A 20,203-nucleotide genomic window follows, 5' to 3' on the forward strand; every position below is an offset into this window, starting at 1 on the left:
ATTATTCTGGTTCGATATTGTTTTAGAATAGCTTGATTATTTTTAAAATGTTAATAAAGATATGTATTTTAAATTTTAATTTTAAATTTTTGACTATTTTAAATTTTTATTTAGGTAGAACCAGGTCAATCAGTTCAATCCGTGACTCACCGGTTGAATCAATGACTCAGTAACCCAATAACTTAATCGATTTGATTAACGGTTCAATTTTAACAACTATGATCCCAAATCCAAACATCCTACGCTTCTTCACCTCGCTTTTGTAATGTTTTTTAACTGAGGATTCTTCATAATTATCTCTCAAAGGAATGAAATAAGAACGCCATCCATTTCTTTAAAGGAAAGCATCTTTTTCATATACAAGACATACATACATACATATTTAGCAATATGACTGAATCAATACTCATTCAATGTCCCAAGATTTGATTTTCTCAGCATAAAAAAAATTAAGCAATTTTTCTCAATTCATTATCAATTGAAAGAGTAAGAAATTGATGGGAAGAAGGACATTATACCTGACCTCCATGAAAACTGAACATATACATAGCAGAGAAGAAGAATCCACGACAAATAAAAACAGGAACGAAGTCACACTGATAAGAAAATACGAATGAAGAATAAACTATAAGAAAAGAATGGAATTAGAAGGAATAAGAAAAAACACAACGAAAATACAAAAAGATAGATAAAGAATAGCAAAAATAGAACTGATAGAAAAATGATTTTTCTACTAAACCTCTAACAACTTACTCTTATCAACTTAGGTCATTGGAAGAGATTTTTTATTAGACTTTTGATGAGTCCGGAATTCACACCCCATAAATTCTTTTGATTATGAATCCGCTCTTTTGGCAAGCGCACCAAAATTATCGTCAAGTATTAACCCACAGTGGAGTGGGATCGTATCCACAGAGATTGGTAGTTTTGAGCAATTTTAACCAACTGGTGAATTAGTCAAGCTAAATAGAATAGATTGTGATTGCAGAATTATAAATGGGCAGAAACGTAAATGACATGAAAGTAAAGAAAAGCAGTAAAGTACAGAAATAGAAATAGCAAGAATGTAAAGAGCAGAAACATAAATGACTGAATTGTAAACGAGAATGGGGATTTGCAGAATGTAAATGGAAGCTATAAAAAAAGTGATAGATGAGAATAGGGGGAGTTCATTGAGATCAGGAGATGTTGTCTCTTTGGATTAATTCCAACTTATATCCTCTTCAATCATGCAACTCATTTACCTCTTGGCAATCATGATTGATTGAATCTCAATTCCTTGGTGACTCAATCTCTCAGATCTTGATCAATAGCCAATTCCTTGGTCTAATTGCTCATGAAGAGAGATATGATTGGTTCCTGATTATACCACACATCATCATAGGTCCAAGTAGAGGGAGGATTTTATGTCACCATATCCAAACACCAAAACCCAGATCCTACTCAAGTGTGAGAAGGGATTTCTAGCATGGTTTCATGATTCCTTTTCCAAGGTTTCCATGAAACCCATTTTGTATTCAATCTCTTTCTCAAGATAATTGAACACTAAGCATGAAAAACAAAATTTCTTCTAGCAAATCAAAGAGAAGATGAAGAGAAGAAGAAATTCACTATCATTAATCCATCAAGTACAACAGAGCTCCCTCTCTCAATGAGAGAGAATTTAGCTACTCATAGCTTAGAGAAAAATACTCATGATGGAGTAAGGAGTAAAACTAAAATCTCTTCTAACTGCTTGAACCCCCTTTTTCTCAGTACTTCTTGGGGTTATTTATACTACTCCTAGTTCTAGAAATAAAAGAAATACAAAAGTGAAAAAGGAAAATTACAATTTGGAGGGAAAAGAAACTCAATAAACGTAATCCTCACACTGGCGTGTGGCTGGCACTTCAGTGGCGTGCCACGCCCTCTTCTAATTCTGGCTTGGCGTGCCACACCTAGTTCTTCAAGTGGCACGCCCTCCTTCATTAGCCTCCCTGGCGTGCCACGCCTTCGAGCCCAAGTGGCACGCACAGGTCTTCTCCCTCTTCTTCTTGCTTCTGTAAAATTGAACTAGCGTGGCACGCCCAAGGTCTGGCGTGCCACGTCCTTGCTGTGTGCTTGATCCATCTCTCTGAAAAATTGAACTAGCGTGGCACGCCCAGGATCTGGCGTGCCACGCCCATTTGTGTGCTTGACTCCTTCGCTGGCGTGCCATGCCTAACATTCAAGTGGCACGCTGGCCCTTTTCTTGGTCAATTGGTGAGGATGGCGTGCCACGCCTGAGACTCAAGTGGCACGCCTGGGTGGAGGATGGATGCTGGCGTGCCACGCCTTCGATACCAAGTGGCACGCTCTTATGGCTGGCCTCCTAACTTCCTCTCTGAAAAATATAACCAGCGTGCCACGCCATGAGGCTGGCGTGCCACGCCCATCATTTTACCTTGGTTCTAGTAGCTGGCGTGCCACGCCCAGCATTCAAGTGGCACGCCGTAGTGAGATTCTTGAGCTGGCGTGCCACGCCTTCGATACCAAGTGGCACGCCCAACCCTTGCTTTGGCTTTCTTGTGCATTAGCGTGCCACGCCTGGTTGCTCAAGTGGCACACCTAAGTGGGGATGAGAGCTTGGCGTGCCACGCCTTCGATCTCAAGTGGCACGCCTAGGCCTTTTTAGCCATCAACTTCTTCTCTGGAATCTTGTACTAGCGTGCCACCCCATGTTGTTCAAGTGGCACGCCCATTCATTTGTTGGTTTCTCAAGCTTGGCGTGCCACGCCTGGCTCCTCAAGTGGCACGCCCAAGTGAATTTTGAAGCTGGCGTGCCACACCTTCGACACCAAGTGGCACGCCCTATAGTGAGTGATGGGTTAGGCGTGCCACGCCCAACCTGGCGTGCGACGCCCCTCTAATGGCCTTCGTTGTGGCTTTCTGAAAAAATGTATTGGCGTGCCACGCCCATATAAATGCTTGAGAACCCCTCTGGACTTCAGTACTGGCGTGCCACGTCCAGCTCCTGGCGTGCCACGCCAGTGTACTTTTGTGGCGTTTGCTCCAAGTGGCACGTCCGTTTCACACGCCCAGCTTGTTTTGTTGTTTTCTTCCCATTTTTTATGTCTTTTTCACCTGAAATTCAGCACAACCTCATTTCAAAGCAATGTACTATACTATTCATCAAATATTGCATGAATTGCAATGATCAAATGAGATTATGCTCTTTTGTGGTCCTTTTTATGCAAAAAAGAAGGGTAGATTATGCAAGTCATCAACTTTCAAAAAATTTGTCCTTGACAATCTAGATCAAATGGTGAAAATTGAAAGAAACTAACATACAGAATTACCTTAGGTTGGATCTTTCAATCTTTTTTATGCAACAAACAAAACAAATTACTCACCTCACAACAAAACAAATCATAACTAAATCAAATCTTCTAACAAATCCTTATAACCAAACAAACTAAATATAGACCTAAAAAATTCAAAAATAAATATTAATTTTGTGACGACAAAGGAAGCGGCCAAATAAGAAAAATGAAGCTTTTGGGGTATGGGTGAGTGGAGAGAAAGTAAAGGTCTGAGCCAAATTGAGCAAAGGCGGCCACTTCGCGATATTGTGCCAATTCCAGTTTTAAACTACCGCAGACTTGTTTCATAGCTTTCAACTGAGCGGTAGATCCAACACGACTGACAGATAAGCCGACGTTAATAAAGAAGGGTTCTCATTTCAGTTTTTTTTTTCAAATATTAGTTTTTTTTTTTCAAATACTAATTAATTTTCAATTTAATTTATGAAAATAAAATAATCATTTTTAATTATATAATGTTCTCGTGTTTTGCAACCATACATGATATTAAACATTACATTAGTATCATATCTATTATTTTCAAACATTATATACGAATACAAATATTTTATATCTATATCTTAAAAGTCTATATATCAATATCATGTCTCAATATTTATGTATCAATAGTCAATATCTATGAAGCACCGACATTTCGTTGAGTTGCCATGTCCGCGTGTCGGATACATTTCGGACACGACACTTACCGACACTCGTTCGACACACGTGTCTGCTGTGTCTAACCGTGTCGTAATAAAAAATAAAAAATTCTTCTCCGGACGCGTCTGGATACACCTAAATACCATCACGTGTCAGCGTGTCAAGTTTTATTCTTAAAATAAATTTAGATATAGTATATATTATTATTTATTAAAACAAAAAATATTTTAAATATTTGATATAATTAAAATAAGACATTAAAAATAATTAAAAATTTTAATTTATATTTTAATATCAATAAAATATCAAAATATCATTACGATTTATCTAAAAAATTCTTTATATTTTATATGTATGCGCGTTTTCGTGTCATGTAAGATTTTAAAATTTGCATGTCAGCATGTCTCGTGTCATGTTATGTCCCGTGTCCGTGCATCATAGATCAATATACATACAAACCAAGCAACCATAAGTATTTAGTTTGTAATAAGTAATTTATAATTATTATTAATTATATATAATTAGATTGGCTCACAACCTAATGATATGAGCTTATTGGAATTTAAATTTAACTAATTTAATATATGAACTCAAATTTAGACTCAAATTTGATTAATTAATTCATAAACTCAACTATTCATCTTCCATTAGATAAGATTACAAGTTGGACTTGGAAGAAAATAAATGAATAAAGGCTTCCAAAGATAAAGAAATAAAGAATGCATTTCTCCACCAATATAGCAATACAAAATCCCCATGAAAATGGGGTATACCTTGACAAAATCATAATGGATTCATAAAAGTGATAAAACGATTGTTTTATGTACAGCACCCTAAATCTAAGTTTTTGTACAGTTGGAAAACAGATGCAAAAACATTCCCCGGAAAAATACCATCCAAGGCTCCTGTTCCTGCATCTGCAACGGACATCACCAAACAAAGCCATATAAATCAATGGCACCAGACATCCAAAGAAGTTGTCTCGCCAAAATTTCATTTCATATTACAACATATGCAGACAACAAATGCCGCAGGTGATATGGAAACTCTATAATGATTATTGAACATGCATGCTCTCATGAACACTTTGGACAACGTTCCGCATCTCGGGGAAGACAGAGATCAGTACAAGTTCCAGGATTGCATAAGCAAGTTGCCTCACACATATAGAAGACTACAATGCAAAGAAGACGACAGAATGGTTTTAGATTAGCAGAAAAGCTTTTCAAGTCTACAAAATCAAAGACTAATGTAAATAAACACAAGAATCAGCACCAAGTCAATAATGCAGCAAGTGGAATAGATAGGGATTTGATTTTAACCTGAGTAAAGAAGTATATATCCCTGGCGCATCGTCTATACTGCTTCGGCCCGATTAAACTGACTAAAGTTGTTGGAGCACCATCTGATCAGAACAAAGGTAACATCATATGGGTAAAAAGTACAACATACAATAATGTTTGAAGAGTTTCGGGAAACTAAGCTGCAATGTTTTCCAGAACAGAATATTAAACGATAGACATGCTCAAATTACGCTACCAAACCCTATCTGGTCTCGGTATGCTTAAATTAATTACAGCAACACGGTTTAAGCAAATATCATGCAAGTTTAGCTTTCATAAGTTTCATTCAATCCAACTGCACGGCAAAAGAAAGATATAACAATATGAAGATCAAGAACGATCGTAAATTACTTTAATAAAGTGTAGCATTCTATAATTCTAATGATGATTTTTATCACTTAATAATCCGATTAGACAATTTAACCCTCTGAAATTTACTCCTGCTTTTGCACAATCAGTTTTGTATAAAAAGAAAGCATATTGAAGCAATCTTATAGCCAAAAACAAGATCACTTGCAATGTAATTACAACACATAAATCAGTGCAAATGAATATAGGAGAGTACAGAGTATATACTAACCAAACAATAGTTTCTTGACATCGTTTGCTCTTCGAGAAGCCTCGAGCTCTTGCTCAAAAGAACCAGAACCAGATTTTGAGATCTTGCTTCCACCATATCTGTTTGTTGTTTGAGAAGGCTTTTGATCAATTCCACTACTAAATATCTGAGGAGCCTCTACTCTTAAAAAGAAGGTACCACCAGGCCATAGTATCTGAAAGCATAAGCACACAACGTGAAACAGTTGCACAAGTCAATGTCAATGAGATTAACTTCTACTGATACGTGTCGAAGATTATTCAGATATATAACCAACGGAATTTATCCCTTGATCATCAGTCTCTGAGCCATGCTCAAAAAGGATTAGCAAATTATTTTATTTGGATCAAACAGAAAACATTAAAGATACAAAGGGTCCACATATCAATTCTCATTAATGCCAAGTTTTATACTTTTGTTTGATCCTTTTAAAAACTTTATTAACGGTGAATAACTTTATTTTGAAATCTAGAAGATATTATTCTTTTAATATTTCAATTAACTGGACCCAAACCTAAGCCCTAAACCCTTGCATTAACGTCATTAGAAATTCCATAAAGATCAGCTACATTGAGTAGCCTCTTGTCTGATGATTATTTGGGTTTTCTCTAAAGGAGAAGCAGTTTCTTTAATTAGCTATGTTTAGCTCTTTTAGCAGGAGCAGAAAGGATAAAGCTTTATGGTGATGCCAAGATGCAGTTCTAGGATATCTTTATGCAGATAGGGATTATGTCCTTTTTAAGGGTAACCATGTCATTTTTCTTGGTCCTTGCTATATAGTGTAAGATTGTTTATAGGCTCTCTTTGGGGTTCAGTGAGAGATATTTTTCCCAAAATAGAAAAACGTAGAACTTTAGGTTCAACTCTTACATCGTGGATCCATCTAATCCCTTGTTCCACCGTGTCCTCTCTCCGAAGCCAATTAATCTGTCTCAGGAGCCAGTCATCAATAGCATCTTCCATCACCAACTGTAATATCTGCTTAGATATCCAAAAGACCTGTCTTCTGCATGAACCAAGATGATAAAATTAGCAACTTCAAGTCATGGAAAATAAACCAATCAGCAGCATCATAGTGCTGAATCTTTTGTCCACTTAAATCCACATAGTGCTGTCAAGAACCAACTATGCTAAATGCTTAAACTCATAGGAGAAGTTATGTGAATGTTTTATCTCTCTCTCAAGGCTGAAAGTAACAAAATTTATTTAAAAGAATATAATGATCGTTAACTTGCTGAATGGGCATGGATAAAGTGGAGATAAAAAAAGATGAAGTTAAAATTAGCACTTTATGATAAAATATTCTTTCAATTTTTTTTTTTTTGGGGGGGAGAATAAATTTAAAAATTGAAATTCAAAGATAATACCATACTAACATGGGAATGGATCCTCTCAATATTTTTTTTCACATGTTTTCTCTTGGTCCTACTTAAAGAATGTATTGTGAGAGATCACACTTGACCAAACAATTGAGTAAACAGAATTGAGAGGATCACATTTAATATTATAATGGGTAAAGTATACTTTTTGTCCCTGAAGTTTGGCAAGAATTTCAAAAATACCCTCTAAATTTTATTTTGTTTCAATTTTGTCCCACAAGTTTTCAATTTGCATCAAATATACCCCCTGGCAGCTAATTTTTCAAAAAATTTAGGACCAAATAACAACAATTTCAAAAGAACAACTTTTAACACAAGCAAATCGAACATAATTGTCATGCATTGTTGTTGGATTGGTCTTAACAAAAAATATACTTTACCCTATTATAATCAATAGCATACTAGAAAAGAACATGAAACAACATCAACAACACCCAACGAGACTTTCTGCATATTAGAATAAGATCAAATTAACAACTAAAAAATACAGAGCAAATATATAGCGCAGTATACCTTAGCCAGCCTCTTTTCTTGAGCTGAAATATCTTGTCAACCAAATTCAAAATAGGGACACTGACATTTGGGGGGGCCCACTGCAAAACAATTTGAATATTATGAACATTTATACAATGTCTTTTGAGAGAGAGAGAGTCCCATCTAATTTGCAACATAGATAACCAACTCAAATAATCCAAGGGCAAAGTATGATATATAAAATCAGAAAACAAATGCAAAGTCAGACCTCTGGTGGCATTCCAACTGGATCCTCCGAACTATCTTGAATTAGAGTGAAATTTGTAACTGGAACATCATTGCCAACCCTGGATTCCACCATCACATCATGCTTTCTATCCAAATCCAAGTTCCCAGGCTCTTCGGCAGGGTTTGTTATTCGTGACAGGTAATCCTGTGAGATCACTTCATTGTCAGAATGCCACCCACTATCTTGGGCTACTTCCCTGTCAATATTCTCACTGCCATAATTACTGTTCTTTAGACTTTCCTCGTTATCGGAGCTTAACACACTTTCTGCATTGCTTTGCTGTGAAATACTTTTATCCATTTCATCGGCATTCCAGGGCATGCTCCCGGTGGTATACGTAGAATAACCTTCATTCATGGGGGATGATGAACCAACAACCTTCTTCATTAAACCATCTGAAACCCCTCTGAACTGGCGTACTATATCATCCACAGCATCATCTACATTGACTGAAAAATACCCAAAAAAACAAAAACAAAAATAAAAAAACCAATCAAATAATAGAAAACAAATAAAATATTTGATATACAATTTAAAAACAAGCACAGGAAAGAATTTTGAATAAGAAAACGGAATGGCATTTTCTACAACACAGTATGTCCAGAATACAGTTAAAATATATCCGAGTAATATTTGGAGCGATCAATTTTTGTGAAGGAAGTATCAAAGGACTAAATGTCCTTCCCCTAAGGTTAAAGAAGCTTGGTACTGATTACAACTTCATTATCAATAGATGTTAAGTTCAGAATTTTTTTTTCAGATTCTAAATCCATTTCCAACTTTAGACCCATTCCAGTTCCATTCTTACCATCATTGATTTACGTAAACTCACTCATTCACAATGTCAATCATTTAAGAAAAACTTCAAATACTCCTTCCAATTGAACAGCAAAGACAAAGAGGATGAATTGGAAGAGAGGAAAAGAAAGGACCAGTTGCCAAAAAATAGAGAAGAGAGTGTGTTAAAAAAAAATGATAGAAGAGTCACACTAGAAGACAGTAAATCAGAATGTTAGAACTAAGAACCAAATACCTGCCAATGTTTTCATCACTGAAGAAGATTTCCCAAAAGAGTAGTTCTTCAAGGGTAATACATAACAAAAATAGTTTGTTAGAATGTCGGCTTCCACATCCAAAAGTACCAAGTGAAAATATTAAAATGTCACTCATTATAAGTTATGTAACAAGTCCCAAGAAGATGCTCACCTTTGAGGAAACACTGAAAAAGTCCCATACTTCATGTTGCTCAGCAACATTAGCTATTGACAGAAGATCCTGAGGCAATACCATAAAATTCAAGCAAAGGGATTAACAAGATACAAAAGGAAACTATGTCCTTATTATTTACTTATTTATTGGTTAACTATATCTTTAAATAGCATTTTTTAGACACGGCATAAAATACCTGGAGATATCTGTCAAGCTGAATGCAACGTTGATGTACAAAGGCATCATCTGTGCTTGACGAAAATATCCTTTTTGGAGGCAAATGTAATGTATAATTGGGAATATCTTTTAGATGTCGATGTAGTCGTTCAAAATTCCTATATCTGTAAGTCCGAAAGAAATTATGGCAAAGTCGAACCAAAAGAAATTTAGACATGAGCATATTTATTCTACTTAATGCAATTAAATTGTTGGAAAGGAAATTATTAGACCCCAAAAAAGTAAAGACAGTGAATAGCACTTGATTTTCTGGTTAGAACTTAACACATTGTAAAATAATCTATGTAAAAAATGATAACTTAAGCACTACTACCACTATCATAAAATGTAAAAGAAAGAAGTAAACCTTCTTTTAACAAACCAAGTCCTATTTTGTGCATCAGTCACTGCAATTGAATAGACAGCAAAGCTTGTGGACCCAAGTTTCTCAAAATATGCTCCAATAACCTGCAGCATTCACTCAAAACCATTGTAATTTATAAAACGATATAATTAAATACATTCAAAACCAAGTAACATTCAGGTACAACATTTACAGCCAGAAGTGCATACCCGGCACCTGAGCTTAGGAATAAGTGGCCCCTCTCTTCTAACAATCATGTCAGAAGAACTCTTCCCACGAAATTCACTATGCCTCCCGAATTCAGGAGTGTAGAACTCTGAAATTATGGAGCCTCCTTTATTAGGTTGGATTGCCAAGGAAGAAGCACTGTTAGATCTCTTCAGGTTACTTTTATACCCATTGGAAACAAGATCCGTGATGCCCTTCATCGTATCAACTTGCAGCTTGTCCTCAAAAGTTAATTGCTTGCCAGAGTCCTGAGGATATTGTGATCTATCTGTGCCTCCAACATTTTGAAGGGGATCTGAACCCAAGGCAGGCTTTGGCGGCAACGAAATCTTTGCTTCTGCAGGTGAAAACTGTCCAGGTTTACTCACTGATGTTTCCTGAATCAATGTTCTATGAGGCAGCGAACTGTCCGTAGCTGAACTTTTGACAGAAAGATCCTGAAAGCCGGCTTTGGTTATTTTGTTTTCTTTCTTTTTGTAATTTCTTCCTTTTGTCCACATGTTCTCAAGATTCTCAGGCATAAGAATTTCAGTTCTCCTCTGAGTTACAACCTCCAATTTCCGTGCCCAATCAGCAGGCTTGACCTGAGAAGATTCTTCGTGGTGTATTTTATGCTGCAACGATGTCTCTCCTTGATGACTCATTTTAACCAAGGCCATCTCAGTTACTTGGTTTAATAATGGAGATTGCTTAGATGCCGTGAGATTGTCATGGCCGCCCTCATTAGGGGTAGAATGACCACGTTGATGACTTGCTACATTTGTTGGCTGATTACCAGCCATTGATTTTGTAACATCATCATTAAGGAGAAGTAGAAGAGATTCAATAAGCTCATTTATATACCTGATCATAAAGATAAGAATATTTTTATGATTGGATATTGAAGAAATTATAAAAAAAAATGATGTCAAAATGCTACGAGAGTTTCAATCACATTGATGGCCAGATAATATGTAAAATGTTTAGACTTCAGAAACAAGGAATCAAATAATGTTTTCAATGGTCTAAACTAATTGGCACGATTATTCTTATCAACTGATCTCTAAATATTTATATTTAACAATTGGTGTGATGAAATAGGCAATGGTTAGGACCAGCACATCTTAGTTTCTTAGCCCTTAATTCTCAGGTGCTCGCTTATCCCTCAACCAACACACTAAATCCCTTAGTCTTTCCCCTTACATTCTGCTTTGACATTCTAATGTCCCAGGAATTTTGGCAATGAAATAGATACCCTTTCATCTCTCTACGTTCAAGCTTATCACACCTAACCTGGCACTTTTCCTGGTTCTCAGCTTTAATCTCTCATGGAGAAGGTTCTATACTTGGTAAAGAGAATGTGGAGAATAAAAGTATTCATACAGCTCACAACAATGGCTGAAAAATCAATTCAATGTGCCATCTATTTTGCACCTTCCCACTCTCAATCAACTTAAAGAAGCATGCCAAAAATGTTATTGATATTATAAGACTAAAATAAATTCCTTCTGATACCATAACAAACAAACGATTTAAAATTTGGTAGTTAAAGTTTGAATATTGATGCAGCAACCCTTCCATTGTATTAAAACTATTGAGATCCAACTTTCCAAAAATCAGTCTTGAAAATAAATATAAGACAAAATATTCAGCAACATACCCGGGGCTTGCTAAATTCATAATAGGTTGCATAACCAAGCAAGTTAAAAGTTCCCGAGCTATAGAACGAACTACAGGACACTGAGCTTCTCGTTGTCTTAGTACTATGGCTAAAACAGCACTCATCAGTCGCTGAAGAACCTGAAAGAAAAAAAGGCTTCATTAAATATGATAAGAGATATAATCCTCCAAAGCAAAAACATATAGCCATCAGAACACTCCACTCACACCTTGTACTCACTCTCTGGAGATATCAATGCTGGGTGTAGCTCTTTAGAATTCAACAAATGGAATTTCAATCTCTCATCCCTCTCCTCAGAAGATAACGTTCTCATAACATCTACGCCTATAGCAGCTTGATTTCTTCTGAAAAGGTCTATGTGATCACCTACTAAGTCAACTATGTCCCTGAAAGCAAAAAGTAAAGTCAGCGGTTTCTATAGTACTTTCTTCCTAGGAGCAACTATAGGCAAAGGTAAACCAGGTACCTTGTCAGCAAATCGACAAGGTTGATCTCTTTAACCCTTCCTGATATTTCACCAAGAACATCCATTATTATTGCACGTATCTGCTCGGGAAACTCCTTGTCTGGAGTAATTTCCGAATACCACAAATCAACCACGAAATCCTTCAATATCTTATCGATCAAATCACCCATGGCAGCCTCCACGGCAGAAGAATCAATTTTCCTCTTCCATTTAGTAGGGGGAGGCGGAGTAGAGAGGCGGGAATCATTTGGCGACAACTGTTTTTTCTCTAAATGAGATAGGTAAGTTTGTGATACAGGCTGTTGAACCTTCCATCGGAATTCCACATTATTGAAAAGAATGCGCAGCGCAGAAACTAATAAAATTGACATAGGTACATTCATCCACATTGATTTACTTGTATCTGTCAGACAACCAATCATAATATAGAACACCAATTAACCAACAAAGGAAAAAGCGTACCAAAAATGTAACCAGAACCATAATGAACATTAAGGAACATAATTCCAACAAGTGTTGAACTGAAATCCCTAAGCTACCATGAGTAACTTCACTAAATTCCATACTCGTACATCAGAATCATTACCACTAAGCTTAAGCAACCATAATCGGACTAAAAGGCAAAAGCTTATCAAGTTCCAGCTACTAATTCCTAGAAATCGCAACAAAAGCACACAGAAAAGCAAAAAATGAATCCAGAATCCCTAGTAAAAGATAGAGATTGACTAGGAATTACATGAATTCAAACAGAGAAATCAAAGTAAGACTGAAAGAAGAAGAAGAAGAAGAAGAGACTCACGAGTTAAGAAATAGGAAACAGCGAATATACAAAGGGACCACCAAATAGTGCGAAGCTTGAACTCATGTATCAGATCAGAGAGAGTCTCCATGGGCTTCTTCATTGTTCTTTCTCTTTCTTTTCAGTTTTGTGTGCCTTCTTAAGACTCCGAAAATTTGAAGTCTCAGAAGACACAGAATCAAACAGGAACAAGAACAACCTTTCCTAGGTCTTTGTTTTGTGCTCTGTTGTGTGTGTTGTTCGGTTTGATATTTGATTGTTTCTTCAAATTGGAAGCGAAACAATAACACCTGGAAAATTTTATTTGTGGAAAAGTGTGTTGATACTTAATAATCTAATCTGTTTTGTGACCTGTGTTTGAGTTGGTTCTCTAATTAAATTAAATTAAATTATGTCATATGATCTTGGAGCTCTGAGGTGAGGCCACTTTTTCTGATGATAATAACGTGCGCCATAATGATAATCTTGGATCAATTTTTAGATTTAAAAATATTATCTGCATACTAAAATTAATTATTGATATATTTATAGTTTATTTTAATTTATTTTTATTATATATTTATATTTTAATATATATTTGTATTAATAACTGATTTTAACAGTTAAATTTAATATACAACTAATATAATTGATCTTAATAATTTGCGGCTCTTAAAGTTATATTATTATTTAGTTATATAATTTTAGCAATATTTAAAATATTATTAAATTCTGATCATATCTTTTTAATTTAAAAAATAAAAAATATAATTTTAATTTGAATAATATTCTTTAAGTATATATAAAATTACATAATGATTATTATTATATGTACCATAACAATAATTATAAATTTTTATAGAAGTGCTATATATACAAGTCATTTTGGTTTCAAGTCATATAAGTCGGGATAAATTTAACAAAAAAGACGCTCACCCATACTAGCGTGTTAACATGCGCTACTCAAAGGTTTTCATAGCGTGCTCGGTCACCATTATGAAAGACACTTCTTTCTTCTTCCTCGATCAAAATCACAACTGTTTTTTTTCTTCGCGTTCCTCCTCCTCCTCCTCTTCCTTCTTCTTCTCCTTCTTCTTTGTGTTTCTCCTCCTTTTTCTTCGCGTGTTTCATTTTCATCGTCGCTTTTTTTTATAAATGTTATTGTTGCTGCATTTTTTTCCTTCTTTCTCTTTTTATTGATTTTGCAACATTATATATTTTTTTTTCTTTGTTTGATTTTTTCCTCCAAAAAAAATTATGAGAATATAAAATAAGAAGATAAAGAAAAAGAAGCAGCAGAAGATAAGGAAAAAAAGAGGAAGAGTTTTGAATTATGCAGAACTTATCAGCACACATACACTGAAAATTCTTAAATAATACACCCAAATATCTTCGCATTACACCCAAATATCTTCGTGTTACACCCAAATTTGCTGCAAATACAGAAAAATGTTTCCTTTAATACTGCATTTTTTTGTTTTTCTTTTTTTCCTTATTTCTTTCTTTCTTTCTTTTAGTTGAACGAATATAAGTTCATCCTCTTCAAGTAATTTTGTATCATTATGTGTTTTTTCTAATTTGTTTGATTTTTTTTGTTTTTATTCTTGTTAAAAGAGTAAAACAAGAAGAAACTTAAAAAGATAAAATAAGGAAAAAAAGATGAATAAGAAAAAAAAGAAGAAGATGATGATGACGATGAAAAAGAAGAAGTAGCAAAAGATGAGGAGGGAGAAGAAGAGTTTTGAATTATGCAGAACTTATTAGCACACATACACCGAAAGAATACACCTAAATATCTTCACGTTACACCTAAATATCTTCGTATTACACCCAAATACAGAAAAATATTTTCTTTAATGCAAAACTTTTACATTACATTCAATTCAAACCATCAACCATGAACAACAATTTTCACAAACAAAAACAACATTATTCACCTACAGAATCATAAACTACTAACGAAAATATTAACTAGAATCGAACCACATCTCAGCCACTTGATTGGATTCAAAATAATCAATTTTATTCTGGTTCAATTGACAATCTGAACTTGAATTATTCAATATCTCTAAGATAACTCATGATGGAGGAGAAGGAGGAAAAGGAAGGAGGAGAAGAAATTCCAATAAAAAAGAAGGAGAAGGAAAAGGAGGAGGAGGGGGTGGTGTTGGTGAGAGAGTAAAACAAGAAGAAACTTGAGAAAGTAAAATAAAAAGGAAAAGATGAATAAGAAAAAAAGAAGAAGAAGGTAGTGATGATGATGAAAAAAGAAGAAGAAACAGCAGAAGATGAGGAGGAGAAAGAGGAAAAGTTTTGAATTATGCAGAACTTATCAGCACATATATACCGAAAATTCTTAAACAATACATCCAAATATCTTCATATTACACCAAAATTTGCTGCAAATACAGAAAAATGTTTCTTCTAATGTTGTATTTTTTTCTTCTTTTTTTCCCCTTATTTCTTTTTTTCTTTTAGTTGAATGAATGTAAGTTCATCCTCTTCCAAATAATTTTGTACTATTTTGTGTTTCTTCTTCTTCTTTATTTGATTTTTTTTATTCTTGTTAAAAAGAGTAAAATAAGAGGAAACTTGAAAAGATAAAACAAAAAAAAAAGATGAATAAGAAAAAAAATAAGATGATGATGATGATGAAAAAAGAAGAAGAAGAAGTAGCAGAAGATGAGGAGGAGGGAGAAAAAGAGTTTTGAATTATGCAGAATTTATCAGCACACATACACCAAAAATTCTTAAAGAATACACCCAAATATCTTTGTGTTACACCCAAATTTGCTGTAAATACAGAAAAAATATTTTTTTAATGCAGAACTTTTACATTACATTCAATTCAAACTATCAACAATGAAATATTATTCACCTACAGAATCATAAACTACTAACGAAAAAATTAATTAGAATCGAACCACACCTCAACTACTTAATTGGATTCAAAATAATAATCAATTTTGTTTTGGTTCAATTGATAATCTGAACTTGAATTATTCATTATCTTCAACAACGAGAAAAGGAGGAGGAGGAAAAGGAAGGAGAAGGAAAAACTCCTATGAAAAAAGAATGAGGAAGAGGAGGAGGAGGTGGAGGTGGTGGTGTTGGTGACGACGATAATGAAAGAGAAGAGCAGTAACGGCACAAAGAAGAACGTACGTGCGTTGATTGAAATCTGTTAAATTGAGAGGCATGTGAAATGTGCGAGCATAAGACGCACGCGTGTGGGTGATTTAGGAAAAAATAACTTGTATAGACTTGTATGGTAAAATAACTTGTATGTGAAGAATAATTGAAATTTTTAATAGACTCCAACTACGCATGTTATTCTAAACGTGTTTATATTATTAATGTGATTATATCTCTTTATATTCAATTTGAGACTCGAATTGAAATCAAGAATTTTTTTTAATATTAGATTTTTAGAGAAATAGATCCTTTCAATTTTTTTTATTAATTGAGAAAATAAAGTATAATCTCCAATTATTTGATATTTTTATTTTATATTTTTTATTTTACTTATAAAATTAATAATGAGAGATCTTATTTTATTCTCTCAATTATTAAAAAATTAAGAGAATCTATTTTTGATTTGTAGTAGTGTATTTCACTGAAATTAAAAAAAAAAAAATATCTAAAGTCTATGGAAGTGGTCATTGATGGAAAAAAGAAGGGTTAAGTACTGAAATCGTCCCTAAGGTCTGGGTGAAAATCAAAATCGTCCCCGACCTTTTTTTGTTATTAAAATCATCTTCAACATTACAAAACGTTATAAAATCGTCATTTTTCACTTCAATTTTATTTTTTTACCATATTACCCTTCATTATTAATAAAAATAATTAAAAATAATATTAAAAATTAAAACAAACTCCTCCCCAACCCCCCTCAACCCTCACCCCTCCCCCCTCCCGTAACTCCCTCACTCCCTCACCCCACTCCCTCACTCACCCTTCCGTAACCCCCTCAGCCCACTCCCTTACCCCCACCCCTCATCCCTCACCCCCTCACCCCTCATCCCTCACCCCTCACCCATCACCCTACTCCCGACTCCCGTAACTCCCTCACCCCCTCACCCTCTTGTAATCCCCTCACCCCACTCCCGTCACCCCACTTCCATAACCCCCATTCTCTTCCTGATGCCCCTCTCTTTAAAACTCCAACCCCAATTTCAACTTCAATTTTTCATCTCGCCGTCGCCACCACCCTACTTATTCGTTTCTAGGGTTTGCCGCCGCCGCTGCCGCCGTCGCGTGGTCATCGGGAGGGGGACATCGTCGGTGCTGCTTCTTCTTCTGTGACTGTCTTTGCTTCTTCTTCTGTGACTGTCTCTGCTTCTTCTTCTGCTCTGCTTGAACTTCTGCTTCTGCTTAAACTTCTGCTTCTGCTTGAGTTTATGCTTCTTCTTTTGTGATTTTTTATTTTTTTTAATTTCTATTATTTTGCTGTTTTTGGATCTGAAAACTAAAATTGTAGTTGATGATTATTGAATTATTGTTTATTGAAATTGCTGTGATTTTTTGTTGATTATTTTGTTTTGTGAATGTTGCTGTTAATTCGTTTTGTTATGAGTAATGAATGGCTATGGTGGCAGTGGCGATGGTGGTGAGAAAAGGGCGAGGGAGTGGGGTGAGGGGTTGAGGGAGTGGGTGAGGGGGTGAGGAAGTTACGGGAGTCGGGAATGGGGTGAGGGGTGAGGGATGAAGGGTGGGGGTGAGGGAGTGGACTGAGGGGGTTACGGGAGGGTGAGTGAGGGAGTAGGGTGAGGGAGTGAGGGAGTTACGAGAGGGGGGAGGGCTGAGGGTTGAGAGGGGTTGGGGGGAGTTTGTTTTAATTTTTTAATATTATTTTTAATTATTTTTATTAATAATGATGGGTAATATGGTAAAGAAAAATTGAAGTGGAAAAGGACGATTTTATAACGTTTTGTAACATTGAGGATGATTTTAATAACAAAAAAAAGGTTGGGGACGATTTTGATTTTCACCCCAAACCTTAGGGACGATTTCAGTACTTAACCCTAAAAAAGAACGACCTTGTCGTTCACCACAAAACATTGCTGACGTGGATAGACGGCATGTGGTCGTCACTTCTCTCCTCCTAAGTGAACCCCCTGAACCCATCTTCCTCATTTCTTCTTTTTCCAATCCGGTCTTCCATTCTCCCATATTCTCTTCAAATTACTCTCAAAGTCTAACTTCTCAACCTCACTAGCACAAACAAAACGGCGACACTGTACTAGGGAGAGAGATTTGTGCACTACACTCAATCACTACTAAATAGTAAATACACAGGTGAGTATTTTAGTTGTAGTTTATTGTTATTATTTAATTTTTTTAAGCTAAAAGCAGTATAAAAAAATAGTTTATTATTTTTTAATAGGGTTAAGTCCTTTTTTCGTCCCTAAGATTTGGGGTGAAAATTAAATTAGTCCCCGACCTTTTTTTGTTATTAAAATCATCTCTAACGTTACAAAACGTTATAAAATCATCCTTTTGTCTATAAATAATATTTTTTGGACAATTTTATCCTTAAACAAAAATTAAAAAAATACTCCTCACCCTCACCCTTACCCTCACCCTCATTAGAATGATTTACAACAGAAAAAGAAAAACCCCCAAAGCACAAAATTTAGCATCAAGAAAAATTTTGAGCAGTAAATCAATAACAAGATTATCAAATTAAATTTATCATCAAGGTTAAGCAGTGAGCAAACTCAACACACAAAATTCTGTTTTAATTCCTTAAAAGAAAGTGCTAACAACCAACAAGTATTCCAACTTTTCAACAAGAAATCAAAATTTACAGGCTTGATAAACATTAAGTCGTATAAGAAACCATCATTGTCATTATTTTCATGGATCAACCAAAAGTAGAACCAGATCACAACAGTAGCTGCAACAACAGTAGAACCAGCTACCACCACAGGCCACTGAATATTCAAACCCTTTACCCCTTTCTCAACCCTAGCAATAACCCCATTTCCATTCACTCCACCATTCATAGTATCAACCTTCTGGTTCAGTCCTCTTATCACATTCTCAACCACCCCTGCTTCTTCCTTCAACCGAACAACAAACAATTCCAAGCTCTTTTCTCTCTCCTCAGACTTCTTCAGTGCCTCCTACAAGCTCAATTTCTCCTTAACCCACTCCTCCATATCCGATCTCTTTGAATGCACAAAGCTCTCCACTTCCTTAGACTTCTGTCCTAATTCCAAAACCTCCTTTTCCATCTCTTGAATCTTCTCCCACAACTCCTCCTCAACCCTAGTCCACTTGTTCCTCTCATCAACATCTTTTTTCTCCAGAGCTCTAATTTTCTTTTCCAAATCCCTAATTTTCTCTTCACTCTTAGTTTTGTCCTTCTTTAAGAATTTAACTTCTCGCTCTAGCAATTCCACTTTGGATTCCATCTCCAGTAGCAACTTCCTGAGCTCAGCAGCCTCAGCCATCGTCTCTTAGGTGACTCTCATATCTGATATAGAGTCATGTTGGAGCCTCGCCAACTCTGTCTCCAACTCTGCCACCCTCGCAGCGATCGCACTTGCGGCCTTAGTTGCATTGCACGACTGCTCCAACTCCTTCTCTATCGCGCCAACTCTGTCGTAGCTGTGGCTGAGGATAGGAACAGATCGAGAGAGAGAGAGAAGAGCAGATGCCCTCACCATCAGAAGCTCGACGACGGTAGGGTGAAGATGGTAGGGTGACGGAAAGAGAGAAGATGGTAGGGTGACGGAAAGGGAGAGAAGAAGAATTGGGGGTTGGGGGGGAGGTGGTTTCGAAGAGAATGGTAGAAAGAAGGGGATAGAGAGGAAAGACAATGAAGAGACTCCGGGGGTGGGTGGGGTTTTGTTTTTATTTTTTAATATTATTTTTATTAATTGTTAAGGGTAATTTGGTAAAAAAATAAAAAAGGACGATTTTATAACGTTTTGTAACGTTGAGGATGATTTTAATAACAAAAAAAAGTTAGGCACGAATTTGATTTTCACCCCAGACTTTAGAGACGAAAAAAGTACTTACCCTTTTTAATATTATAGTTGCTTATTAGTGCTAATTAAATTAGTTGTAAGTTGAAAAAGACTAATTAAAAAAAAAACATGACTTTGTTGTTGTAGTTGTAATAGTTGTATTAGTGTTTGTGTTAGTAAATTATTGTTAGTTTAAATTATTAATTAGTTGTTTTAGTTTTATTTTAAATAATTTTTAAAAA

At 35.4% G+C, this 20,203-nt stretch overlaps 2 protein-coding genes across 2 annotated transcripts; both read right to left on the reverse strand.

Annotated features, from left to right (window-relative positions):
- Positions 1 to 4,724: 4,724 nt before the first annotated feature.
- On the reverse strand, positions 4,725 to 13,366 carry LOC130955905 (uncharacterized). The gene is made up of 15 exons (XM_057882905.1): positions 13,006 to 13,366; positions 12,207 to 12,609; positions 11,949 to 12,126; positions 11,720 to 11,859; positions 10,062 to 10,923; positions 9,856 to 9,956; positions 9,469 to 9,613; positions 9,270 to 9,338; positions 9,097 to 9,142; positions 8,043 to 8,512; positions 7,814 to 7,893; positions 6,792 to 6,927; positions 5,904 to 6,096; positions 5,303 to 5,385; positions 4,725 to 5,154 (listed from the first exon to the last, which is right to left on the reverse strand). The coding sequence occupies exons 1-15, from the start codon at positions 13,106 to 13,108 to the stop codon at positions 5,038 to 5,040; spliced, it is 3,126 nt and encodes a 1,041-aa protein (XP_057738888.1). The 5' UTR covers positions 13,109 to 13,366; the 3' UTR covers positions 4,725 to 5,037.
- A 4,750-nt stretch (positions 13,367 to 18,116) lies between these two features.
- Positions 18,117 to 19,442, reverse strand: LOC130956999 (peroxisomal and mitochondrial division factor 1-like). Its single transcript, XM_057883910.1, has 3 exons — positions 19,212 to 19,442; positions 18,795 to 19,112; positions 18,117 to 18,221 (listed from the first exon to the last, which is right to left on the reverse strand). The coding sequence occupies exons 1-3, from the start codon at positions 19,440 to 19,442 to the stop codon at positions 18,117 to 18,119; spliced, it is 654 nt and encodes a 217-aa protein (XP_057739893.1).
- Positions 19,443 to 20,203: the final 761 nt, after the last annotated feature.

Source organism: Arachis stenosperma, chromosome 10 (genome assembly GCF_014773155.1).
Source record: "Arachis stenosperma cultivar V10309 chromosome 10, arast.V10309.gnm1.PFL2, whole genome shotgun sequence".
NCBI classification, from domain to species: Eukaryota; Viridiplantae; Streptophyta; class Magnoliopsida; order Fabales; family Fabaceae; genus Arachis; species Arachis stenosperma.